At 32.0% G+C, this 27,008-nt stretch overlaps 5 protein-coding genes and 1 pseudogene across 8 annotated transcripts; 5 read left to right on the forward strand and 1 right to left on the reverse strand.

Annotated features, from left to right (window-relative positions):
• Positions 1–256: 256 nt before the first annotated feature.
• LOC124836900 (dynein beta chain, ciliary protein) lies at positions 257–2,873 on the reverse strand. 2 transcript variants are annotated; one of them, XM_088105766.1, is made up of 4 exons: positions 2,605–2,873; positions 1,485–1,609; positions 706–847; positions 257–631 (listed from the first exon to the last, which is right to left on the reverse strand). In XM_088105766.1, the coding sequence occupies exons 1-4, from the start codon at positions 2,774–2,776 to the stop codon at positions 588–590; spliced, it is 483 nt and encodes a 160-aa protein (XP_087961892.1). In that variant the 5' UTR covers positions 2,777–2,873; the 3' UTR covers positions 257–587. The 2 variants fall into 2 exon arrangements, with proteins under 2 accessions (XP_087961892.1, XP_047168099.1); XM_047312143.2 differs by having other exon boundaries at positions 257–847; positions 2,605–2,872.
• Positions 2,874–4,003: 1,130 nt separating this feature from the next.
• On the forward strand, positions 4,004–5,396 carry LOC124836911 (uncharacterized; annotated as a pseudogene).
• Positions 5,397–7,363: 1,967 nt separating this feature from the next.
• LOC124836903 (uncharacterized) lies at positions 7,364–9,637 on the forward strand. Its single transcript, XM_047312147.2, has one exon. It carries the CDS (start codon positions 7,594–7,596, stop codon positions 8,770–8,772), a length of 1,179 nt encoding a protein of 392 aa, XP_047168103.2. The 5' UTR covers positions 7,364–7,593; the 3' UTR covers positions 8,773–9,637.
• A 2,088-nt stretch (positions 9,638–11,725) lies between these two features.
• LOC124836906 (uncharacterized) lies at positions 11,726–14,783 on the forward strand. 3 transcript variants are annotated; one of them, XM_088105768.1, is made up of 2 exons: positions 11,726–13,163; positions 14,051–14,783. In XM_088105768.1, exon 1 carries the CDS (start codon positions 11,941–11,943, stop codon positions 13,117–13,119), a length of 1,179 nt encoding a protein of 392 aa, XP_087961894.1. In that variant the 5' UTR covers positions 11,726–11,940; the 3' UTR covers positions 13,120–13,163; positions 14,051–14,783. The 3 variants fall into 3 exon arrangements, with proteins under 3 accessions (XP_087961894.1, XP_087961895.1, XP_087961893.1); XM_088105769.1 differs by having other exon boundaries at positions 14,059–14,783; XM_088105767.1 differs by having other exon boundaries at positions 11,726–13,077.
• Positions 14,784–18,140: 3,357 nt separating this feature from the next.
• On the forward strand, positions 18,141–19,920 carry LOC124836910 (uncharacterized). The gene has a single exon (XM_088106307.1). It carries the CDS (start codon positions 18,316–18,318, stop codon positions 19,495–19,497), a length of 1,182 nt encoding a protein of 393 aa, XP_087962433.1. The 5' UTR covers positions 18,141–18,315; the 3' UTR covers positions 19,498–19,920.
• A 2,361-nt stretch (positions 19,921–22,281) lies between these two features.
• Positions 22,282–25,578, forward strand: LOC148203221 (transcription termination factor MTERF15, mitochondrial-like; the record flags this gene model as incomplete). Its single annotated transcript, XM_088106512.1, has 2 exons — positions 22,282–23,790; positions 25,301–25,578. A coding segment is annotated over one exon (1,203 nt), but the record flags the coding sequence as incomplete, so codon positions are not given.
• Between the last annotated feature and the right edge of the window lie 1,430 nt (positions 25,579–27,008).

A 27,008-nucleotide genomic window follows, 5' to 3' on the forward strand; every position in this document is an offset into this window, starting at 1 on the left:
TTCCACAATTTGAGGGTTTTATATGCACTGGTTTTGCAACCAATCCAAATTAACTATGCTCAGGGACTAGGACCGAGGTGATTAAATTCGAGGCTAATGACGCAGGGACACGAATCTCTCTGCATAGAATAAGTCTAACAGTGTAAGTACATCTAAATATCAGAGTTTACAAATATATGCATCTTGCAAGAACAAAACTGAAATTGCTCAGTTTTATTAACTGTCGTGAAGTAATGCAAAAACAACAAACAATATCTCAGCTGTAGGGTTTCAAAACACTTATTGCAACTCACCCTCTCCAGGGTTAATTCTCGTCAGAAGTACAAATGCAATTGTTGATATCACGATGTCATTCGAGTCTATGAATAGGGGCTGCACAAGCACCTGATAATATAGTCTATTACAAGTTAAATGAAGACCTCATGTTATGGCCTTTTGGCATTGTCCTTTCTTTCGGACATGTTTTAATGCCCAAGACTTTTGTCCGCACTTGAAATCCATTTAGAACAGCCATTTTAAGACAAGAAAGAACCAGTGAGTAATGTCAGTTAAGCTATTATCTTGGTGCTTCGTTCTTGTCTTTACTGCTACCTTCTGGAGGTTGTGATAAGAATTGCAAGATCCTCTGAATCTGAACAAGATCCACTTGAAATTTTTCAGCAATCTGTTGAGCATTCATACGTCCATTGTAATCATCAGCCTTACCTTCGTGTAAAAGTATGATATGGCGCAACTGAGCAATATTCAAAGTGCCAGCAGGAACCTGCCTTTCCTCGTAGCGCCCAGAATCTGGTTTTGTGTTTCGCAATTTGGGCATTGGCCTGTTGTACTTCTCAACCACGAAGGCCTATAACAATATTGTCTAGACGTAAGGTGAGTTTGTCTCGGTAAATAAGCACTAAAAAGTCAAAAGTAAAGCTCTGACCATTGAAACTGCATTTGTAACATTCCTTTTGAGAAATAATTCTTTTGAATGTCTCGTCAGAAGATATTAAAAAAGGTTATTAATTCTCTAAAATAAGTTCATCCAAACACATTCCAAAAGTTAACCAAATTTGTCAAGTTCAACTTGGCACTCTGCTCATACCATGAGTAACAAATGACAGAAACCATACTCGGCATTGATTGGTAATGGAAAAGGTATGCATGACAGTATTTTATGCAAATATTGGCATACAAAATACAGTCAAAGGTAGGATTATATTGGGAGATTTCCTTTTATTTGATCGCAGATAAACACGCCAATATAGAAAAACAGGGTTTACTTGATGTTCAATGCCAATAGTACCATTTTTGTACTTCGGATACAGTGACAAACTTTAATAATACTCAACATCCGACATTAAAAGAATTTCATAGGAAAAGAGTGAAGAATAAAACAATTTGAAATGTTGGAGTTATCCATTAATACACACACCGTAATGACACTTCTGCATCAACTTCAATTCTACCGAAAGAGTAAAAACAATTTGATATAAACTTACCTCACCCATCTCAGGTTTCCCCCCAGGCTTTGATTTAATTCTACCAACCATTTGACCAAGCATAGCATCAAATTTGGGATCTCTTTCTTCCAGGACGTTGTCCATATTAACTCTAGAACGATCATCTTAAGCCAAGACCAAATAACAGTGAAATCAACCACAATGAAATAGCACGGTAGCATTATAGAACTTCACAAAGAACACCTAAATTATAAGCAATGTCTATGTATGCAACATTTCAAAATGACACAAATTAACATGAAGCAAATTCTTTTTATTTTTTTATGGATAAATAAGTGCTACAAGAAGTAAAACCACAAAAAATCTAATGGTATCAGCAGCGGCAAGGACAAAAATACAGAATGGAAATGGAGTGGAATGGAAAACCTGGGTCGTTTGGTTTGAGAAAATGTATTTTAATTTCATTTTCTGCCATCACTTTTAATCACAATAATGTAACATTGTTTTGATTTCGTAACCGGTTTGAAAAGAAATCAACTTGCACTAATGTTTTGAATTCATTTTCCATTTCCACAATTTGTTACTAAATTTTTAAATACTAGAACCCAACTAAAAATAAAATCACAATTTGTAATTAAAAGTGAAAACAGAACATTTTCTGAAACAAAGTGACCCCTTGGATGTTTCACTAGTTATTGGTAGATAGAGGGATAGAAATGGGTGAACAATAAAAAATCTACATCCAGTTAAACTTCTTTCCTAAATCTTACCGTCCAACCATTTATTCTGTCAAGCTATGCCTAAACTCCCCCCATCACACACAAACACAATTTTTCATTACACCATTTCCAGCTGGACTAAACTTGCACACCGATGACCCAACCCATGTGGATGCAAAAAAACTACAAAGGAATACTTTAAACTGAAAAGTAACATCCACAAACCCCCACAGTCTTAGCCTTGTTCTAGAACACTACAACACAGTAGAATACTGTCTCGGGATAACCCACATTAGCTACCTTAATTTCCAAGGCACCTTCTAACCATTTTTATTTTCCCAGAGCGAAATCATGTTAAAGGAACAATTTTTTCGTAATCCTTTAGCTCTAATTTCCCAATCAAAAGCTTTGGACCTACGAGAAGAGAGAGACATAATTACCGGCCTGAAGTACGTCTTGTTCGGCGGCTTTCGAGATCTGCGCCGCCTTGTCGGTGGCAACCGTGGGCGGCGGTCGGCGATCAACGGCGTTCTTTGGCTTGGAGAAAGATGAGGTGTCAGCCTCGGATGCTGCCCGGATTCTTCCAGATGCTCGACGAAATGCCTGACCCATCGTTGTGTTTTGACGCCAAACGCGGCCTTGTGATGTCTCTTGTAGTGTAAGCCTAATATTGAAGATGTTTTCGTGGCTTGTTTTGGTGCATATCTTTTAGAGAGACTCAACTAACAATTTTATAACCTTTTTATATTATTATGTAAAGTTTATTACAATATAAAGTTTTTCAACTATGAAACATAACATTTTGTCCATAACTCAGTGTGATTTATAAAATTGTACATTTCCATAATAAGTTAATTTCAATAATACTAAGGATTATACATTGAACTATGGTAAATCACCTTTTCCTTGATGAATGTGAAGTGTTAAAATTTATCTTATAATAATGTGATTTGAAAACTAAAAGTTTTTTATTATTTGATCTCCCTACATATTACTACTTAAAATAAATGATGAATTTTGAATTTGATATATTTAGTGTTATCGATCTAGCTTTTTAAAGTATGACCATTTTAAAAAATATATATACATACACTTTCATTTTATATCTCTTTCGACAAATTTAAAAATATTATGTTGGTCCCATCCAAATCCAAAAGTTATTTGCATTAAACTTGTACTTGATTAAGGAAAGTTTAAAAATGATTTAAATAGAACAAAAAATAGTTCTATATTTAAAAATTTTAAAATATAGATCTTTTATACAATAAAAACAAAAATAAATAAATTGAAGAAGTAAAAGAAAATTTTACATATTACGATTTCTAACACCTACAAATAGCTTACAAGAATTTCCTATTTAGGTTCATTATGTGGAGAAAACAATGCGTTTATATTTTTTTTAATGACAATGATACTTTGACAATATTTTTTTGACAACATTTTAACACTGTCTGCGTGGTCCAAAATTATTTCACAATCAATAATAATAATCATAAATATCAATATAGACCAATCATATAATGACACATAGACATAGTTAAAATGTTGTTAAAAAAATGTTGTAAAAGTATAATTATTTTTTTTTAAATCTCATAACACGTTCAGTCATAATTACATTTGAATTATTTTTTAAGAATACAATTATATTTTTCATTAAATATATTTGTTTACTTTAAAATCTCAATTTCTTTTCCTCATATTTTCTTCCATCTCTTTATAACAAACAATTTATACTTTTACCCTTCTTTTTATTTATTTATTTTATTCTGCCAAATAGAAATTGACGTTTATTTATTTATTTATTTAAATATGGGCTAAAGATAGACAAACCCTAAAACACATGGTGATTTGGGATTATGAAGATTACAAATCACATCAAACAAAACTGCGACACTGAATGAAGTCTCCCTTCGAATCACAGTTCTTCGGTAATCCATACACTCGGATATGTTTCATTCCCAACGCTTCAAACCCTTTTTTCTCTATCTGAAGTCACTCTCAAGAACCCCTCTTCAAACCCCACAACCCAACAATCTTTTCCCCTCGATACTCTCTCTGAAACACTCCTCAAATGCTTCACAGCAACATTCTTTCACGGTCTCCTACCTCGTAAACGACCGCGGGTTCTCCCCAGAAACCGCTCTGAAGGCTTCCAAATTCATTCAATTCGAAACCTCGGAAAAGCCCGACTCAGTCATCGCCTTCTTCAGAGACAACGGATTCAGCAACACCCAGATAAACAGCATCGTCAGAACAGCACCCAATGTTCTCACTTGCGACCCCCACAAAAGGGTTTTTCCAAAGTTCGAGTTTTTACTCTCCAAAGGGGCCTCACGCTCTGACATTGTGGAACTGGTGAGTAGGAGCCCCAGAATCCTTTACTGCAGCCTCGAGAATAACATTGTCCCTTCGTATGAACTGATGAGGAAGTTTTTTCAAACTGATAAGGAAACGATGGATTGCATACGCTCTTGTAGTCATTTCTTTGGTACTGATCGTGTGGTGAAGAATGTGAAACTTTTGGTTGATGATGGAGTCACTGATCGTGTACAAGCCTTTTTGTTACGCAGGAGAATTTCTATAATCTTGTGTTCTTCCTTGAAGAGGACTTTGGATGAGGTTAAGGAAATGGGGTTCGATCCTTCCAAGTTGAGCTTTGCCATCGCGCTGCTGGCGAAAACGACCATTCCGAAATCGCGATGGGAGAGGAAAGTTGATGCCTTTAAGAGATGGGGTTGGTCTGAAGAATTGGTTCTTAGAGTGTTTAGGAGGCAACCCCTCGTAATGTTGGTGTCCCAAGATAAGATTGATAGGATTATGAGATTTTGGGTTAAGCAATTAGGTTGGGACTATTTGGCTCTTACCAAGAAGCCAGAGATTTTTGGATTTAGTTTGGAGAGAAGAATCATTCCAAGGGCACATGTTGTCCAGTATTTACTCAAGAAAGGTTTGAGGAGTAAGAGTGCCAGCTTGATTACGCCATTTTCTGTTTCTGATAAGGTATTTATTGAAAACTATGTGATGCGTTTTAAGGAGGAGACAAGTGAACTATCAAAGCTGTACCAATTCAAAGACTAAAAGAGGATGATCAAATGGTTAACTAACGAGAAGTAATTTCTCTGATTCCAGAAGTTTGTATTTCTTCATCCCTTATAACTTGGATTTAGTCATGTTTAAATTCAACTGATTAAATGAATTGTTTCATTCTGATGGGTTGGAATGCTTTCTGCAATTGCCACCACATTTGTGATTTATATCAGTTGCTTGACACTATATAAATGTGACTATAGCATGAAAAGTTTAGCTCAAATTCTTTAATATCCAATGCTCATCTGCAACCTAGTTTACACACATTTTTTTTGTCGTTGCCTTTGGAATAAAAGTCTCTATGTCATCCTTGCATTGAAGTATGCACTGGCAAGGATCTTTTAGTTATTAGTTTGTATACATGTCAAAAAAAATTTTTTGGTTTGGTTTCTGGATTGAAATATTTCAACTATTTTGGTAATTGATCTTATATAGGATAGGCAAGATATCATAACAATTATCAAAACTCCTTTAACTTTTGTGTAACTTAATGATTTGTTCCTTGTTAGTGGGAAAATAATGTCAACTTATTGCACAGACGTTTAGCTGGGTATACATCAAATGACAGCCTTCAGATACACCATTGTAGTTTGTATGGTCACTTGTGATGGTTAAATGTATCAAAAGGAAAACTGTGTTATTGCAAAATATGAACACTTTGATGTTTTAATCTAGAGTTACAATAAAACTCAAAACTTAAAAATGAAGAAGACGTGTCAAGAGATGTTAATCAGATCTCAGTATTTGTGATTCATCTTATAGACAATAAAACACTATGTCAAGTTTCATTGTGTCTAATTAGTAAATATTGATTAATTCAATGATAAGAACAATCTAAAACTTTAAATTGTCACGAACTCAAAATATTTTTAAAGCTCGAGTAAATAATACAAGGAAAGTCTTAAAACAAATTTGATGAAGCTTAAACATCACTCAAACATTTATTGGGAGTAAAGTTAAAATTGAAATGTCCTCTATCTTTGTTCGACAAAAACATATATATTTTATGACATAGCTATCTACTAGGATGTGCATTGTCATTACTTTTGAAAGTAAAAACAAATGTCTACAATTTATAAAGACAAGTATTACGAGCTACCGAAGAAGTTTTGTAAAGGAGAAAAGAACAATTAATGGTGCAATAAGCACACTCAATACAAGTAAGTTCAAAGCTACTTAACAGATAAAAAAGAATTTGCAATTGTAACTTCTTCTTAACCTATATAAAAACTACTTTAAAAAGAATAATAACTATCATTTTTGTGAATGTAAAAAAAACACGGAATTTTCTCTTTGTCCTATAAACTTTGTAAGAATAAAGTGTTTGTTTCATCCCAATAAATTAATTGGAAGAGTTCAATCATTATATATGTTAAAAAACATTCCACTCCCTGGTGATAAAATAAACTATAATTTTATTATTATTTCGACATTATATTTGTCCCAAGTTAGGAATAGTCTGTCAAAGTTAAGCAAAAAATTGTCTGTATAAAAAAAAGTACTTAAAACTTAAATTAGGTACATCAATAGTGACTAGGAGTTAAAAAGTTATTCTAATGTTCAAAAAATAATAGAATAAATTATACTAAGTTATTGAAATAAAACTTAGTTAAACTAACAATATTTAGCTGCACCCAGCATTAATCTCTTTAATAAAACTTAAATAGTTCGTCAAAAATTGAACAAAATATATAAAATCAATCGAACTATTAAAAAAATATTTAAAATATTTAATTTTCATAATATTTTATATTGTATGATATAATTATTTATCTAATTATAAAAATTTAAAACCTAACTCACACACACATATCTCTCTCTATATATATAATACACCATTTATTAGTACACATATTAAGACATTATAATTAAAAAAATTTAAAAACATAATTCAAGTCTACCTTTTTTCTGTATTATTATTATTTTTCACAAATTAAATAAGATGTAATCAACCCTTCTAATCCGTGAAAATTTAATTATAGTTATTTTTATTTAGAATTGGGTTAATACATCACTTGCATCCTTAAGTTATGTTATAGAACAATGTTCTAATTCATTTGTGCTGTTATTTTGTCTTTTTTATTTATTTCTTTTTGAATTGGGTTCTAGGTCTTTAATTCTACACAGTTGATATTTTGTTTCTCTCTTTGAGAACGGATATTGAATGGAACCCTAACAGAAAAATAGGAGTGAGGTTTGAAACAGGAGCTTGTATCTGTCTCAAAATCTGAGTTACTCAGTAAGAAGCTCAGGTAACATCATTGTCCTTCAATCCTTTGCCTTTTCAATTTTTAGGATTTTTCTTCAATTTGAAAAGCTTAGGTGTTTTTCACCTCATCACCATGTTGAATAAACTTCTGTACTTGAAATGTGTCACTTCCACAGCAACATCACCTTACCCTTTTATCCACCACTACCCATTCCTCTTTTCTCTCTGTTTCTGCACTGCCACTTCAAATTCACGCTCATTTGCGGTATCCTACCTCATTGACAACTTTGGATTCTCTCCTGAATCTGCTTCCAAAACATCTAAGTCCTACAATATTTGTTTCCAGACCTCAGAAAAGCCCGAGACGGTGATCAGGTTCTTCAGAAATAACGGTTTCTCTAATATCCAAATAAACTATATGGTTAGAAGGTTACCATGGTTGCTTTCCTGTGACCCATGCAAAAGGGTAATGCCAAAGCTTGAATTTTTTCTCTCAAAGGGTGTTTCTAGCTCTGAAATTGTTGACCTAGTGAATAAGTACCCTACAGTACTGGGTTCAAGCCTGAAGAATCAGATAGTTCCAAACTATGAATTGATATATAAGTTCTTGCAATCTGATGTGAAGACTATTGGTTGTATGCTTAATAATTCATTTTTCTGTCGGGGCGATCTACTAGCACACAACATCAGATTGTTGCTGGAGAATGGAGTGAGAGAATCGAACATTGCAAGATTGCTTGGGAACCGTAGTAAGGGGGTCTTTGGCTCAAATGATATCATTAAGTTGGTGAAGGAATTAAATGATTTGGGATTTGATCCTTCAAAAGCAACTTTTGCTATAGCGTTGAAGGCCAAGAAAGAAACGAGTCCTTCCCTGTGGAAGCAGAAAGTTGATACCTTCAAGAAATGGGGTTGGTCTGATGAAGCGGTGTCTGAAGCATTTAGGAGGCACCCTCACGTTATGTTGACATCTATTAAAAAAATAAATGCTGTGATGAACCTTTGGGTCAATCAGTTGGGAAGGGATGCTTTGGAACTTGTCCATTGTCCAAAGATTTTCGGTTTGAGTATGGAGAAGACAATCATTCCAAGGGCCCGTGTTGTCCAGCATTTACTTGCTAAAGGCTTGAGGAAAAGTGCCAACTTTGTTTATCCGATTTCTGTTTCTGAAAAGCTATTTCTTGCAAGGTTTGTGACATGTTTTAAGGAGGAATCATGTCAACTATTAAAGCTGTATCAGGAAAAAGTTAGTGTTCAAGGAAAAGAGGAGGTTGGTGCAGCATGGGGCAGTTCTCAAATTGTTAACTCATGAGGACAAATTTGTTTGGTTCAAGCTTGCTGTCTAAGTTAAACTACTTGGTGCGTTATAAATGATTGGAGCATGAAAAGCTTAGCACAAATTCTTAAAAGTAATTACCTTCAATTTTTTTTGTATAACCTAGCATAAATATCATGTTTTGATGTTGCGTTTTTTATAGAGATGTATTTGCATCCGTGTACTTTTGAGTTTGGACTGGCATGGATCTTATAGGATAGGGAAGATATCATTACAATTAACAAAATTCCTTTAACTTTTGCGTAACATAATATTTTGTTCCTTTTTAGTTGAAAAATAATGTCAAATTATTGCTCTGATGTTTAGATGGGTAATGCATCAAATGACAACATCCGGATACACCATTGTAGTTTGTATGGTCACTTGTGATGGTTAAGTGTGTCTGAGTGAGATCATACTAACTACGATCAGTAGCTTACTTCCTGCTTTAGTTATGAATTTCAATCATCAGGTTTGATCTGGAGAAAACTTACCTTCTGGAAATGGTGCTTTCAAAGCTTTTGACCCTTGGGGGACAGGCTTCAATATCATTCAATTTATGTGAAAAAAAGTCATGTCCTTATTTGCTCCATAGTTGTCAATTGGTCATGTCAATCTGATAGGGCACATGTCAGACAAGTTCTTTGCTTGGAGAAAGATGAAGAAAATATAAGCATGTTAAATGACAGAATCATCTAGCTGCAAGAACTTGTTACTGTTTTACTTTGTCATTGAATTTTTTTTCTTTTTCTTCATGGACTGTATTACCATAGTATGAGCTTTTATCTGTAGGTATAAACAGTTTGTCTTCATGTTGAACAAGTATTGCTAATTCGAGTTTAATTGTTACTTAATTTTCTAACTTCTATGGTTTTTCTTTTAATATTTGATTCTGGTAATGCTTTCTTTTGTTTAGTTTAGAAGTGAAGGCTTAGGGCAAGCCTTGGAGAAATGATAAAGTTCTGCATCATGACTTTGTAGTGTTCAGTTGTTGAAGTTGTAGAAACGGTACCTTTGCTCATAGGGATAGTGGTTCATATCCGAACTCCCTCAATGTTGAGAGCCTTAATCATGAGTGAGTAGGGACTAGGAATTGCTACTGTGAAATTGAAGCCTCTATGCATTATACTCTTGTCTTTGAGATTAAGAGATGAGTGAGGGAGTGATAGGATTAATATATAGATGCCTTGTTTTTAATTTATTGGGATTTTTTTTTTGTCTGGAACTGTTTATGAAGAAGTTTAACTGAAATATTTCCTATGTTTATTTGTAAATTGGGTATAATGTAATATTTCCTATGTTTATGAAGAAGTCACTAAAATCAGTATCTTTAACGTATTTTGTGTTTTAATATTTAGAACACTGATATGTGATAAAGAAATGATTCTAAACAAAAGCCCAGATTAAACTCTTCTCCAATTAAAAAAAAAACAGACGTTCATGTTTAGTAATACAAATAAATTTTAATTAGTTCGATGCAATTTTTTACTTTTCAACATATCTAATACATATAATTAAAGGTAAAAATAAAAAAAATAAGTCATAGAAGATTATTTTTGGGTTTTTTTTAAAGTTTCTTAGGTTATTTAAACATTTATATTTATACAGAGACACCAAATATATTTAAACACATTTTTTAGTCATATTATAGGTATTTGTATTCTTTAAAATATGATTATCTTGGTTATTAGATTAGAACTTTTATTTTTGTTAAATATTAATATTTTTGTGATAAATTTTTATTTGACTTATTAATATATTAGACTCCGAATCCGTGATCTTATCTTATATCATGTTCTTTTTTTATTTATTTTTGTTGTCTTTTGAGGATCCAAATTTAAAAGTGATCATATTACCTTTTGGACAAGATCGTATCATCTGACACTAGAACTAGAACATATAATCTAGTATCTGGATTGTATTAAAGGGAAAATCGTGTTAATATAAAATTTGAACAGTTTCATGTTTTAATCTATAACTGCAATAAAACTCAAAACTTAAAATAAAGAAGACATGTCTAATAGATGTTGATCAGATGAGTCTTTGTGATTCACCTTATATACAATAGAATACTATGTCAAGGTCCACTATGCCTAATTAGTAAATGTTGATCAATTCAATGATAAGAACAATCTAAAACTTTAAATTGTCATTAACTCACAATATTTCCAAAGCTCGAGTAAATAATGTAAGGAAAGTCTTTAAACGAATTTGATGAAACTTAAACTTTACTAAAACATTTATTGAGATTAAAATTAAATTGAAATATTCTCTAATTTGTTCGATAAAAACATATATATTTCATGACATAACTATCTAGAGTATGATCCACATTGTCATTACTTTTAAAATACTTAATAATTAGATTAGGTTCAACAATAGTGACCAAGAGTTAAAAAAAAAAATACTCCAATTAAGCTAAAAATGACTTGTTCAAAAAATAATAGATTAAAAGTTATGCTAACTTATTAAAATAAAACTTAGTTAAACTAACAATGTCTTATCCAAGATATGTTTATTTGTACTGTACCATTAATCTCTTTAATAAAACTTAAATAGTTTGTCAAAAATTAAACAAAATATATAAAATCTATCGAACTATTAAAAAAATATTAAAAATATTTTTATTGTATGTTATAGTTATTTATCTAATTATAACAATTTAAAACCACACACACATAATACAAACATAATTCAAGTCTACCTTCTTTTTTTTGTATTATTTGTTATTTTTCACGAATTAAATAAGATGTAATAAACTCTTCTAATCCGTGTAAATTTAATTATAGTTATTTTTTTATTTAGAATTGGATTAATACATTACTTGATCCTTAAATTATGTTACAGAACAATTTTCTAATTACAATTTTCTAATTCATTTGTGTGATTATTTTGTCTTCTTTTTATTTATTTCTTTTAGAAATTCGGCTCCAGGTCTTTAATTCTACACGGTTGATCTTTTGTTTCTCTGTGTGAGAACAGATATGGAATGGAACCCTAACAGAAAAATAGGAGGGAGGTTTGAAACAGGAGCTTGTATCTGTCGCAAAATCTGAGTTACTCAGTACCAAGCTCAGGTAACATCATTGTCCTTCCATCCTTTGCCTTTTCAATTTTCAGGAATTTTCTTCAATTCGAAAAGCTTGTGTTTTTCACCCCATCACCATGTTGAATAAACTTCTGTACTTGAAATGTGTCACTTCCACAGCAACGTCACCTTACCCTTTTATCCACCACTACCCATTCCTCCTTTCTCTCTGTTTCTGCACAGCCACTTCAAATTCACCCTCATTTGCGGTATCCTACCTCGTTGACAACTTTGGATTCTCTCCTGAATCTGCTTCCAAAACATCTAAGTCCTACAATATTTGTTTCCAGACCTCAGAAAAGCCCGAGACAGTGATCAGGTTCTTCAGAAATCACGGTTTCTCTAATATTCAAATAAACTATATGGTTACAAAGGCACCGTGGTTGCTTTCTTGTGACCCCTGCAAAAGGTTATTGCCAAAGTTTGAGTTTTTTCTCTCAAAGGATGTTTCTAGCTCTGAAATTGTTGACCTAATAAGTAAGTACCCTAGAGTACTGCGTCCAAGCCTGGAGAATCATATAGTCCCAACCTATGAATTGATATATAAGTTCTTGCAATCTCATGTGAGGACTACTCGTTGTATGTTTGGTAATACATTTTACTCTTGCGGGGATCGTCTGGCGCACAACATCATATTGCTGCTAGAGAATGAAGTAAAAGAATCAAACATTGCAAGATTGCTTGGGAACCATAGTAAGGTGATCTTTGCCTCAAATGATATAATTAAGTTGGTGAAGGAAGTAAAGGATTTGGGGTTTGATCCTTCAAAAGCAACTTTTGTTATAGCGTTGATGGCCATAAAAAAAACAAGTCCTTCCCTGTGGAAGGAGAAAGTTGATACCTTCAAGAAATGGGGTTGGTCTGATGAAGCTGTGTCTGAAGCATTTAGGAGGCACCCTCACGTTATGTTGACATCTATTAAAAAAATAAATGCTGTGATGAACCTTTGGGTCAATCAGTTGGGAAGGGATGCTTTGGAACTTGTCCATTGTCCAAAGATTTTCGGTTTGAGTATAGAAAAGACAATCATGCCAAGGGCCCGTGTTCTCCAGCATTTACTTGCTAAAGGCTTGAGGAAAAGGGCCAGCTTTGTTTCTCCGATTAGTGTTTCTGAAAAGTTATTTCTTGCAAGGTTTGTGACATGTTTTAAGGAGGAATCATGTCAACTATTAAAGCTGTATCAGGAAAAAGTTAGTGTTCAAGGAAAAGAGGAGGTTGGTGCAGCATTGGGCAGTTCTCAAATTGTTAAATCATGAGAAATTTCTCTGGTTCAAGCTTGCTGTCTAAGTTAAACTACTTGGTGCGTTATAAATGATTGAATCATGAAAAGCTTAGCACAAATTCTTTAAAATAATAATCTTCAATGTTTTTGTATAACCTAGCATAAATATCATGTTTAGATGTTGCTTTTTTTATAAAGATGTATTTTCATCCGTGTACTTTTGAATTTGGACTGGCATGGATCTTATAGGATAGGGAAGATATCATAACAATTAACAAAACTCCTTTAACTTTTTCGTAACATAATATTTTGTTCCTCGTTAGTGGAAAAATAATGCCAAATTATTGCTCTGACGTTTTGATGGGTAATACATCAAATGACAACATCTGGATACACCATTGTGGTTTGTATGGTCACTTGTGATGGTTAAGTGTGTCTTAATGAGATCATACTAACTAAGGATCAGTAGCTTACTTGCTGCTTTATGTATGAATTTCAATCATCAGGTTTGATCTGGAAAAACAAAACTTATCTTCTGAAAATGGTGCTTTCAAAGCTTTTGACCCTTGCGGGACAAGGTTCAATATCATTCAATTTATGTTAAAAAAAAAGTCATGTCCTTATTTGCAGTATAGTTGTCAATTGGTCACGTCAACTTGATCGGGCATATGTGAGACAAGTTCTTTGCTTGGACAAAGATGGGGAAAATGTATGGATGTTAAATGATAGAATCATATAGCTGGAAAAACTTGTTACTGTTTAACTTTATGGGATTGGATTTTTTTCTTCTTTTTCTTCATGAACTGTATTACCATAGTATGAGCTTTTATCTGTAGGTAAATGTAAACAGTTTGTCTTCATGTTGAACAAGTATTGCTAATTCAAGTTTAATTGTTGCTTGATTTTCTTACTCCTATGGGTTTTCTTTTAATATTTGACTTTGCTAATGCTTTCTTGTGTTGTAGGAGTGCAGGCTTGGGACAAGCCTTGGAGAAATGATAAAGTTCTACATCATGACTTAGTGTTCAATTGTTGAAGTAGTAGAAATTTCACCTTTGCTCATACGGATAGGGTTTCCTACACACATATTTGTTTCTTTTATTTAATTTATTGTTTAGTATATCTAGTTTTCTAAAAAAAAACAAATTATTTCATTTTTAGTTGATTGAGACTGATTTACAATGTTTGGAAGTGGGACTGTATCAAATTCTTGTGATCCCAATATTAGTGCATCTTCACTTCCTAGACCTAGAAGTAAAAATGCATGAGGAAACAAGACCAACATTGGATGGAAACACGGAATAGATGTTTGGCAATGGAAAAAAAAGTTAAATGTAATCATTGCTCAAAAATATTCAATGGAGGAATTTTTACATTCAAGTGTCATATTGCCGATAGTAGATAGGATTTTGAACCCTGTGCTTTAGTTCCAGAAGAAGTGAAAGTTGTACTGATGAAAGTTATGGCAGAGGCTAAGGATGTTTTAGAAAAGAGAGGACGGAATACAATTGAAGAGTTTGATGATAAGCATTTGAAGAGGTGGATACCAAAGTATGATCTTCAAAAATAAAGGAAAGGGCAAATTTGGTCAAGGTGTTCAATCTACTTTACATCAAGTGTATAAGAAAGGGGATAAATAAAAAGTTGATGCTAAAATGGCAGAATTTTTTTACATGAGTGCCATTCCATTCAATGTTATTAGATATCTTTCACTTGCAAAAATGTGAGATGATTGGAAGATATGGAGTTGGCTACAAACATCCATAATACATTGATATTAGATAAAAACTTTAGAAACAAATAGTGCAAAAAAATTGCTGTAATCCTTGTAAGATACAAGGAGGAGTGGAAGCTTCAACTTTGATGAGTGAAAATAAAGCAAATTTGGAACTTCAGAAAAATTGAGCATGTGGTATTAAATAGTTGGTTATGAAAGAATGTAATCACTTATCTCAAAGTTGTTACCTCCTTTTGATGGTGATCCATCAACAAGTGGATTCAGACGTAGTTATGAACTTGTTTGGAACATAATTGATTGATGAGATGAAATAATTAGCTTCATAGACCTTTGCACGCCGTTGAATTAACTTAACCCTTCCATGCACTATGAACCTAATTTTAGAAATGATGATGCTGAGGTAAAAGAAGGATTGTGTGAATTCATGAAAAGATTGGTCAATGATGTTGTGCAAAAGGAAACAATTTAGTTTGCAACTTAGAGTTTCATTATGCAAAATGACTTTTTTCAATGGAAAATGTAAAAGATTGTAGGAAAGTTATGCTTCTTGGAGAATGATGGAAGATGTTTGGAGATGAAATTCTTGTATTTGAGTTTTGAACTTAACTTGTAGTTCTTTTAGGTATGAGCATAATTTGAGCTCATTTAAAATGGTAAGTCAAATTTGTTAAGTTATTTTTGGATTTTAAGCATTCATATTTATATTTATAGGTTCACACAAAAAGAAGAAACCATCTGCATTAAGAAAAGGTGAATGACTTGGTTTAGTTCTTGTATAATATAGAACTTTCGATTAATGAAGTCAACTAGTTTGACCTTCCTAGCTCAGTTAAATGAGTTGATTATTATGTGCTCAGGAGATCCGGTTGGTGAGACTAGACTATGGTGTTTTATATGATTAGCCAGCATAAAGACAACATAACAAAGATAAACCTGAGTCAACTAAATAATACAATTAAGACATGTTTGACCTGTAATTAGGTTAGTGATAAATAAAAGTTCATTATGAGTAGTATAAGTAAGTGACTAGGTAAGGTAATTGACATTAGGAATTGTTTCATTCAATATAACTTTTATTCATACAAATGTTAACTTAAACATTAAACTACCTTCTACAAGTGATTTAGACTATTAACTATCTTGAACACATGAAAAGTTAAAAACTACTCAAAGGTTGAAGGATATAGAAAGTTGAGGTAGCAAAAATGTCTAATCAATAATGTAGAAACAATTATCATTAGAGACCAATTTCAATTGATTACAGTTTTTATTGAAAATTTAGTGTGTATATTATCATAACCATGCTTTTAATAGTACATACATCGGTAATATTTAGTTATTATTGCTCCCTCTGGTTTGGAATTACTTTTACAAATCACATTTGGGTTCTTAATTGTGTTGTTCCTAAACATCTTCAAATATCATGAAAGATCGTGTAAGGTTGCAACTTGGATGTAAAATCTCTATAATCAATTGATGCTTAAACAAGTTTAGAGAAAATGACATTTAGTAAGATCATTACCAAGTTGGAGAATCTGAATGCTTGCAATACCATGAGGGAAATTAGACAGAACTTCCATCAGAATATTTTTTTTATGGCACTACTAATTATTATGTACTTGCATCAATTCCACTATTAAAAGAAGATATTACCATGTTGTTATATAAATACTTTTAACATAACCAATTGTGACTAATTGAATAAAACGATTTTGATTCAAGAGAAATTTTGGTTGATGAAGTTGTAGATTATATATTGGATATGAAAAAGAAAAGTATTCAAATTTGTTTAGTTTGGATGTGCATAGTTAATTCACGTTTGAGAGAAATTATATATATGAAAAATGTTAAGTTAATATATAGATGTCTTAATTTAATTTATTGTGAATTTTTTTTTCTCTAAAACTATTTATGAGAAGTTTAATCAAAATGTTTTCTATCATGCTTCTACATTAGGAACAATGAGAGTTTAGTCACAATTTGGGTGTTTTAAAATTTAGAACATTAATTTATCACACATAATAATTCTAAACACGAAGACAAACTAAACTCTTTTACTCTTATTATCATCAATAAAAATCTGATATTTTTATTGTTTTAACTGAGTGCATGTGATTAATCTTACAAACAATAACATGCCAAGTTTTACTATATTTACTATATTTTATAATAGATGTTTATCAATTAGATTATGAAAATAATCTAAGATTTTAAATTATCATGAACTCAAAATATTTTCAGTCATGTAGAGAATGTCTTTAATAAATCCGTACAAAATTTAAGCTTCATTTAAATATTTCTTAGGATTCAAGTTAAAATTGAAATGTCTGCTAACTTTATCTAATATGGTGTTCATTATTATAAGTAAAAAAAAAATTCAAAGCTTCTTTTAAAAATATTGTTAACTATCAAAAAGGTTGTGTAAGGAAGAATTAACAACACATTCAATGTTTTTTTACTTCAAAGCTTCACAAACAAGAGGAATAAGAAAACATCCAAGTGAGTTCAAACTAATTGAACATAAAATTATATTACTTGTCTTCATACCAATAAATTAGTAAGGAGATTTCAACCGTTGTACAAGATATCATCATTTCTAGAAATAAAAAAAAGTTATTATCTTTTTATCACTAGATATTGTATTTGTTTTGAGTCATAAATGATTTACTAAAAAAAATATCTATTTAAGTTAAAAATTACTTGTAAAACAATACTTAAATTGAGTTAGTTAGAAATAACATAGAGCTAGAAGAATTCTCAAATTAAGCTAAAAAGACGGGTTAAAATAATATTTCGTTAAAGTCACAATAACTTATTGAAATAATTAAATTAAACATTGTTTAAATAATATTTTATTTGTAATTAGCCTTCTTAATGAAACTTGGATGATTTGTAAAAAATTAAACATAACCTTTGTAATAAAACAAATTAGGATAAAAATACTAAAGATTTTTTTTTTATATTTTATATTGTATATTATAATTATTTATGTACCTAAAAGAAAGAGAAAAATTAATCCAAATATATTTGATACATTATCTCATATTTATCTGCACATTATCTCACCGTACATATATTGAAACAAAATAAAAAAAATTGACTTTTTTTTTGTGTTATTCTGATTATTTACAAATAAAAGAAAATGCAGTTAACCCTTCTAATCCGTGTAAATTTATTTATAGTTATTTTTGTTTAAAATTGAGTTGATCATAATATATTACTTAGTTATATTACAGAAAAAAAATTATTCTAATTGATTTGTGAGATTATTATTATTATATATTTTTTAAATTTTGATAATTTGTTTCTATATCGAATGGAACCCTAGCAGAAAAATAGGAGCCAGGTTTGAAGCAGGAGCTTGTATCTATCTCAAAATCTGAGTTACTCAGTACCAAGCTCAGGTAACATCATTGTCTTTCAATCCTTTGCCTTTTCAATTTTCAGGAATTTTCTTCAATTCGAAAAGCTTGTGTTTTTCACCCCATCACCATGTTGAATAAACTTCTGTACTTGAAATGTGTCACTTCCACAGCAACATCACCTTACCCTTTTATCCACCACTACCCATTCCTCCTTTCTCTCTGTTTCTGCACAGCCACTTCAAATTCACCCTCATTTGCGGTATCCTACCTCGTTGACAACTTTGGATTCTCTCCTGAATCTGCTTCCAAAACATCTAAGTCCTACAATATTGGTTTCCAGACCTCAGAAAAGCCCGAGACAGTGATCAGGTTCTTCAGAAATCACGGTTTCTCTAATGTTCAAATAAACTATATGGTTAGAAGGTCACCGTGGTTGCTTTCCTGTGACCCATGCAAAAGGGTAATGCCAAAGCTTGAATTTTTTCTCTCAAAGGGTTTTTCTAGCTATGAAATTGTTGACCTAGTGAATAAGTACCCTGCAGTACTGGGTTCAAGCCTGAAGAATCAGATAGTTCCAACCTATGAATTGATATATAAGTTCTTGCAATCTGATGTGAAGACTATTGGTTGTATGCTTGGTAATTCATTTTTCTGTCGGGGCGATCTTCTAGCACACAACATCAGATTGCTGCTGGAGAATGGAGTGAGAGAATCGAACATTGCAAGATTGCTTGGGAACCGTTGTAAGGGGGTTTTTGGCTCAAATGATATGGTTAAGTTGGTGAAGGAAGTAAAGGATTTGGGATTTGATCCTTCAAAAGCAGCTTTTGCTATAGCGTTGATGGCCAAAAAAGAAACGACTCCTTCCATGTGGAAGCAGAAAGTTGATACCTTCAAGAAATGGGGTTGGTCTGATGAAGCCTTGTCTGAAGCATTTAGGAGGCACCCTCACGTTATGTTGGCATCCATCAAAAAAATAAATATTGTGATGAACTTTTGGGTCAATCAGTTGGGTAGGGATGCTTTGGAACTTGTCCATTGTCCAAAGATTTTCGGGTTGAGTATGGAAAAGACAATCATTCCAAGGTATCGTGTTGTCCAGCATTTACTTGCTGAAGGCTTGAGGAAAAGCAGGGCCAGCTTTATTACGCCGATTGCTGTTTCTGAAAAGGTCTTTATTAAAACCTTTGTGACATGTTTTAAGGAGGAATCATGTCAACTATTAAAGTTGTACCGGGAAAAAGTTAGTGTTCAAGGAAAAGAGGAGGTTGGTGCAGCATGGGGCAGTTCTCAAATTGTTATCTCATGAGTATAAATTTGTCTGGTTCAAGCTAGCTGTCTAAATTCAACTACTTGGTGCGTTATAAATGATTGGAGCATTAGAAGCTTAGCACAAATTCTTTAAAATAATAACATCCAATGTTTTTACGTAACCTAGCATACAATAGCATGTTTTGTTGTTCCCTTTGTTATAAAGATGCATTTGTCATCCTTGTATCTTGTGTATGGACTGGCATGGATCTTTTAGCTACTGGTTTTTATTGATCTCTTTTTTAGGTTTGGCTTGTTGCCAGAAAATTTCTAACGTTTTTGTTAAGGGGGCTCATTGATATCTGGGTCCATGTTTCATTTTTCCTTGTCAGGGCAATTTAACAATGTATCTCAGACAGTTAGCAGGGAAATATATTGAATGACAGCTTCTGGATAGCATTAGAGGCTATTTAATTTCTTAGTTTTCTAGTCTGTATGGTTACTATGGATGGATAAGTGTTTCTGAGAGGATACAATGGATCAGTAGCTTACCTGGTTCTTCAATTTTGCACTTTCTTCACCAGGTTTGATGAAGAAAAAACTTAGCTAGTTTAGTATGTTTCTGTCTTTGATAATTTAGTGGTGCTTTGCAAGAAGTTTCAATGTGATTTAGTTTACGTGGAAAAAAGTTATGTTCTTTTTTTCTGCATAGTGATCAACTGGTCATGCCAGTAAGATAAAACAGGTGAGATAAGTTCTTTTGTTGGAAAAAAGATTGAGAAAATGCATTACATTATGATAGAATCGTGAAGCTGTAAGAACTTGTTAATTTTTTACTTTATGTAATCCAGCTTTTCTTTTTCTTTTTCATGCATTTGTATTAGTTTACTTTGATTATAATATAAGTTTAAAGATGCTGGTAACTGCACAAGCCTTGACACAACGACAAGGTTCTGCGTGTTCAAATGTTCATGACATAGGATAAAGATTCATACATTTGACATTACCAAACTCCCTCAAAATGGTGAGAACCTTGTGCAGTGAGCATTTACAATGGAAGTGCAAACATCTGATAAGGGACATTACCAAACTCCCTCAAAATGGTGAGAGCCTTGTGCAGTGAGCCATTTACAATAGAAGTGCAAACATCTGAAAAGGGACTATAGTAAGTTACAGGCTTTGTTGGTGATTTGGTGCTTCAATTGCCATAGCTATGGTATTATTTGTACACTTCTAGGGGTGAGACATGCTTGTTATATTGGTGTGATGATTTATTATGGAAATTGATTTAGTATTACAAAATAATTTTAACATTCTATTTTAATAGTATACAACTACTAAAAAGATCCCACACATCATTGGTTAAGACATTATATTACTCAAAAAAATATGTATATAAGGTCATTACTTTATTTCAAAATAATTATAACATCAATATACACATGTAAAAGGATCCTATTGTACTAAGTATTATTACGAAGTAAGTCAAAATCATAACACTGTTTTATAAAACTAAATAAGAAAGGAAAATTTTATTGTCTAACTCCAAATTTCAACATTACTCATGTCTTGCATTGGATCAATGAGAGCATTTTCAATTGTTAACAAAGACAAACAAGAAGAAACAAAAACAATCAGAAAGGAAAGAGTAACCTAATGTACTAAAAATAAATCCTATAACATTTTTATTGAAATAAGAATATCACACTAAAAACAATCCTATAATATTTTTATAGAAATAAAAATATCACCCTGATAAATCAACCAATAGTAAGATTTACAATAGTTCATTCTAGATTTTACAATAAAAAAGCAAAACAAAAGTGAAATTTAGTATCATATTAAAGATATGAAAAATATTGATATGCTCTTTGAAAATGTGCATTTTTTTCTATATCCTTTAGTTAAATCGTTAAAAATATTTTACATGGCACATTTCAAATAATTTTTTTACTAAATTAAATTGATATGCTCTTTGAAAATGTGCATTTTTTTCTATATCCTTTAGTTAAATCGTTAAAAATATTTTACATGGCACATTTCAAATAATTTTTTTACTAAATTAAATACATATTGTTATTTTAATTTAGTATCTTAATTATTATCTTATTCTCTTAACTAGATCACTTGTTACATATCTTTTATTTATACGAGACTGTAGAAAAGAGATGAAAATAAAATAGAAAGTAAAATTATTTAAAATAATGAAAAATGAAATTATTTTAATTATTATTTGAAATTTTTTTAAATTATTATTATTATTATTATTGAAAAATAAAGAAAAAAGAAGAATGCGTATCCTATAATCTCAACATTATGACAATTGATTATCTAAACAATATAATGTACACTTAATCCATAAACGATAGTTTGTTTGAATTAGAGGTAGACTGCAAAGGAAATAAAAAAGAAAAAATATAGTAGAAAATTAGGTTATTTTTCCTGAGTGAAACATTTGTTTATAGATACAATTTTTGTAATATAATCATTTTTTATATATTAATACATTTAGGAAATAATCAGTAAAATAAAATTTCAAAATATAAATTAGAGATAAAATACAAATTAAATAAAAAAAATATAAAAATTTAATAAATAAAAAAAGTATTTTTAAAACAATAATATATTAAAATAAATTACTTTAAAATGATTAAAGTTGAAATCATTACTTTTTCTAATTTGAATACTTTTTATTTTAATTATTAATCTAAAAAATCTAATAATGAATACGATTATTATTCTACTCAGAAGCTTCCCTTAACCTTAAACCTTCTTTCTTTGAAAAAAGTTCTTACACTTCACCCTTGATCCTTCTCTATTTCTCAGAAAGTACTTTATCTAAACCACCACAGTTATCTCTAATCACTGTGTTAATCAGTTCCTACAATGCTATGTGTTTTCACAATTTGAAGACCATAAATTCCTCCTTCAACACCATCAACGCCACCATTCATTCAGATGTTTCGCTTCCAAAGCATCAAACCCTTTTTTCTCCACTCCAAAGGGACTCACAACCCCTTTTACCTCAACACTCTCTCTGAAACACTTCTCCCTCACTTCGCAACAACACTCATTCACCGTTTCCTACCTCATAGACACCTTTGGCTTCTTACCACAAACCGCTCTCAAGGTTTCCAAGCACGTTAGCTTCGATACCCCTCAAAAGCCCGACTCAGTCATTGCTTTCTTCAACAGAAATGGATTCACCCACGCTCACATCAACAACATCGTCAAAAGCATACCCAACATACTCATATGCAACGCTGACGAGAGGCTTTCGCCAAAGTTCCAATTTTTACTCTCAAAAGGTGCTTCTGCTTCTGATATCGTTCGCCTCGTTAATAGGTGCCCCAGAATCCTCGTATCCAGCCTCAAGAACAACGTGATCCCCTCCTTCGAATTGGTGAGAAGGTTCCTCCAATCTGACCAGAAAACCATTGATTGTGTTTTCTGTAGTAGACCTTTCCTTCGATATAACGTTGGATCGCAGAATGTGGATATGTTGCTTGATGTTGGAGTCAAGGACTCCGGCATCGGCTATTTGTTCAGAGGGAGGCCCTCTATATTCTTGTCTACTAACTTGAGGGAGGTTATTGATGAAGTTAAGGAAATGGGGTTCGACCCCTCCAAGATAACTTTCGTCATTGCCTTGCACGCCAAATGGGTTCTGTCGAAATCGCGGTGGGACGCGAAAGTTGATGCCTTTAAGATGTGGGGTTGGTCTGAGGAAATGGTTTTTGATTCGTTCAGGAAGCATCCCCTCTTAATGTTGGTATCCAAAGATAAAATTAATGAGATCATGAGATTTTGGGTTGTTGAATTAGGTTGGGACCCTTTGGCACTAGCCAAAATGCCCAATATTTTTGGATTCAGTTTGGAGAGAAGGATTGTTCCCAGGGGTTTGGTTGTCCGGTATTTGATTGCCAAAGGTTTGAGAGAGAAGAGTGCCAAGTTGTATACCCCGTTTGGTGTTTCTGAAGAGTTGTTTCTTAAAAGTTTTGTGATGCGTTTTGAGGAGGAATCGTCTCAACTGTTAAAGCTTTAGCAGAGCAAAAAATGTTTCCAAGAAAACAGGGAGGACGGTGTAGAATCTGCCAGTTAGCAAGTGGATTACTTAAGAGAACAAATTTAACGATGTTGATCCAAGTACTTTTGTTAATCTTGTCGAAGTAGCAATTGATTTAACTGAGATGTTCCATTTTACCGGGTTTAAACTGTTGTTTATTTATCATATATTCTTCAACTTACATTACAGTAGTGATGTAGTCAATTGCTATCCTTTATAAATGACTGAAGAAACAAGGACAGATTCTTTATGGAATGCTCATTGCATAATGCTGTTGTTCCCTTGGTAAGAAATATATATTTTTGTATTTTGATGGTGAATAAGTCTTGTTATATATAACTTAGTTAACATGGGCATCCTATTGTTGTTCTTTTCACAAGAATATGAATTCACCACCCTCTTGTTCTAATTTTGTATTGGGGAGGGTCCTTTAGTTATCATTTCTAGTCCATTGCAAGGTTGCTTGTTAGATGAAATATTGTGTTTTTGTCTAGGTCGTAGATGTAAATGCGAGATAGACAAAGATATAAATCAGAGGTCCTTCATATTTGAAAAATATGAAGGTCCATGTTTCATTTATTCATTCTGCTGGAGTGTCAATTGAAGACAAAGTTTGAGTGATTGAAAAGATGTTTCTCTAATATTTTAGCTGGGAATATATTGATTTCTTCTGGTTACTGCATTGTAGGTTAGGTGAACTTTACTTTTATAGTTTGATGAAGAAGATGAACGAATATTGAAGTGTTGGATTACGATAGGTGCATCAAATTATATGAATATACTTTCTAACTTTGCATGGTTGAGATGTTGAATTGAGTTATAACTTAAGTTCTCATAGCCTGTTGCTTCAGTTTTGGATTTAATTTCATGTATCCAGTTTTGGTAAAGAAACAAACCCTATGATCATAGGGACAGAATTTCATATATTGACTCTCTCCAAGCCTCCCAAAACAGTGTGAGCTTGGTGCAGTGGCCCATCATTTAAAATAAGACAAACATATGAGTAAGGACTAGTGATTTCAATTTTCAAGTGGAAAATCAAACCTCTTGTGCTCAGCATTGTCTCAAAGATTTAGAAGAATGTCACTTAAGCTGCAAACCTATTGTCAATTTTGTGCACTGTATTAGAATAACTCTGCTATTTACTTGTACATGTACTAGTTAGTTTGCTGCTTTAATAAACCTCTTATGTGTGTATGATTTTCAGACTGAATAAACACCTATTTTTGTCTTTGAAAGATATAGGAGATGACAAGTAGGTTCTTGAAAAAAAAAACTTGGTGACATCTTAGTCCCTATAACTTTTTATGGTTGAGGATGTTTGTCCCACTCTTAGGACCAGAATAACTCTTTTAGTTGTTGTGTAGGGTCAATATACACGCATATCCATAGATCTTCCCATTAATAAGATATTGTCCGCTATAGGCTAAGCTCTCACGGATTTGTTTTTGGTACTACTCCAAAAGGCCTCTTACTAAGAGATGTATTTCGTATTTTATCCGATGTGAGACTTTGTTTGTACCCAACACTAGTTACATGAGGAGTTGTTAAGTGTAAATATGTCATCTGACTTTTTCCTTGCTGGCGTTTTTCTGGTTAGATAGGCTTGAATGCTTAGTTTGGAAAGTTTGTGTATTTGATGACCACTTTTTTCTCTGCATTTTAGAGACTGCCACTTTTATTTGTCTTCGGTACATTGTTGTAGATTCTCCTACTTCCTCTTATTTTCTCTACCAAGTAGTTATTCATCTATCACATCACTTAGATCCTTGGTATTTGTCTTCTTTGTTTTCAGGAGAACTCTATTTTATTAGCTGTATTTGTCCAGTATTTTCAGATCACGGAATGAGTGAAAAGACGAAGAATTGATGCATCAACAACTCTGTTACACTGATGCTGTTACTAGAACACATTTCAGAATGGATTTCTCTCCAACACAACCTCTTAAAATATCTCCCTTTTACATTTTTTATATTTTCCCTTAAATTATCCCTTTTATGAAATCCATTCTAAATTGTGTTACACGAACTTTCGAAAACTCATTTCATAAAGTAAATTTTGGTGCTTCTCATACTCCTCTTTGAACTGTTTAAAACTATCAAATTTAATTAGATGCATAGCAGAAATTTCATCTAGGAAGTTTCTGACAAATGGAGAAAACGGATGTCCACTGCATTTCAAACAAATATCAGCTTAAGATCAAATTGAAGAAAATAAATAAATATCAGCTTAATGTAAACTGTTTTTACATTCCTGATTGTGTGCCTTTGTTAAAAAGAAATTCCAATAGAGTGTTTTTTTTTTTGTGTTTTTCTATAAGTTTGTTAATTCAACTCATGTAAACATTAGGATTGTCTGCATTTGGTTTTGTTCAGATCTCAAATTGTTGTTTTTCTGTGTGCATTTGATTATATTCAGTTTTGCAATTTGTTGTTTTTCTTATCACGACAAATTCTCCCAATAAATTTATCTTGCATCCTCTAAAACTAGCATCTGATTTTTTATATTTATAAATTTTGATATAAGTAATTGATTAAAAATATATGATCGTTTAATCTGATCTCATGATCGATCACATGAAACTAAATTGGTTACAATTGACTCTCTAGTCTATTTATGATCAAACACATTACAAATTATATTACTATTTTCTTTTAACTAAAATAAATGTGGTTGTGTGATACCGTGAGTTTGGATGGGCACATTATAGTGAAGTAGAAGCAAATAATATAACCCTCACACTAAAAACTCCTAATCATTTATTAAACCACATTAGTATGAGGTGATTGGTGATTCAGTTGGGTGGAATTGTTCCTTTATAATTGTTTATCTTTGATGCCAACACTACTCATCAAATTGTCTTGTATCTTGGCGCTTGCAAAAGGGCTTGTGAGCATCCATCACTAACAGTACTTGCAAGCCAATCAAATCAAAGATTCTTTCACTTGGACTTTGTGTACATTTAGTTTGCAATTAATGAAAAAAATCTCAATTAGTTCATATTAGCACCATCTCACCCCATTAACTTAGTCATAGGGTTACCATTGGCTAATATTAAACTTGCGTATATATATAAACTTCGTTTTACAAAATAATAATAAATATATATATATATATATATATATATATATATATATATATATATATATATATATATTTATTTTGTAAAGCGAGATTTGCACTTACTTATATATTATAAATTTGTATCACGGATGGAACAACATGTCCAACAAATATCGTTAGGATAAGTTCTAAATCATAGCTCTGATATCATGTTAAAAAGTAAACTTTAAATCCAATTCAATCTCACAAAACCAGCTTGTAAAATGAAATTTGCACTCACTTCTATATTATAAATTGACCTTATTTCTAGTCGAGATGAGACATCTAACATATTTTATTCATAATTAAACATAAAAACATTCCTCATATACATGAAGTGAATTTTATCTAACAGTTGAACAGGAACATCTCCCTTTCATTCCTAAAAGCATCACATTTTC

This window comes from Vigna umbellata, chromosome 2 (assembly GCF_029865625.1).
Source record: "Vigna umbellata cultivar VRB3 chromosome 2, Vumbellata_1.0, whole genome shotgun sequence".
In the NCBI taxonomy this organism is placed as follows: Eukaryota; Viridiplantae; Streptophyta; class Magnoliopsida; order Fabales; family Fabaceae; genus Vigna; species Vigna umbellata.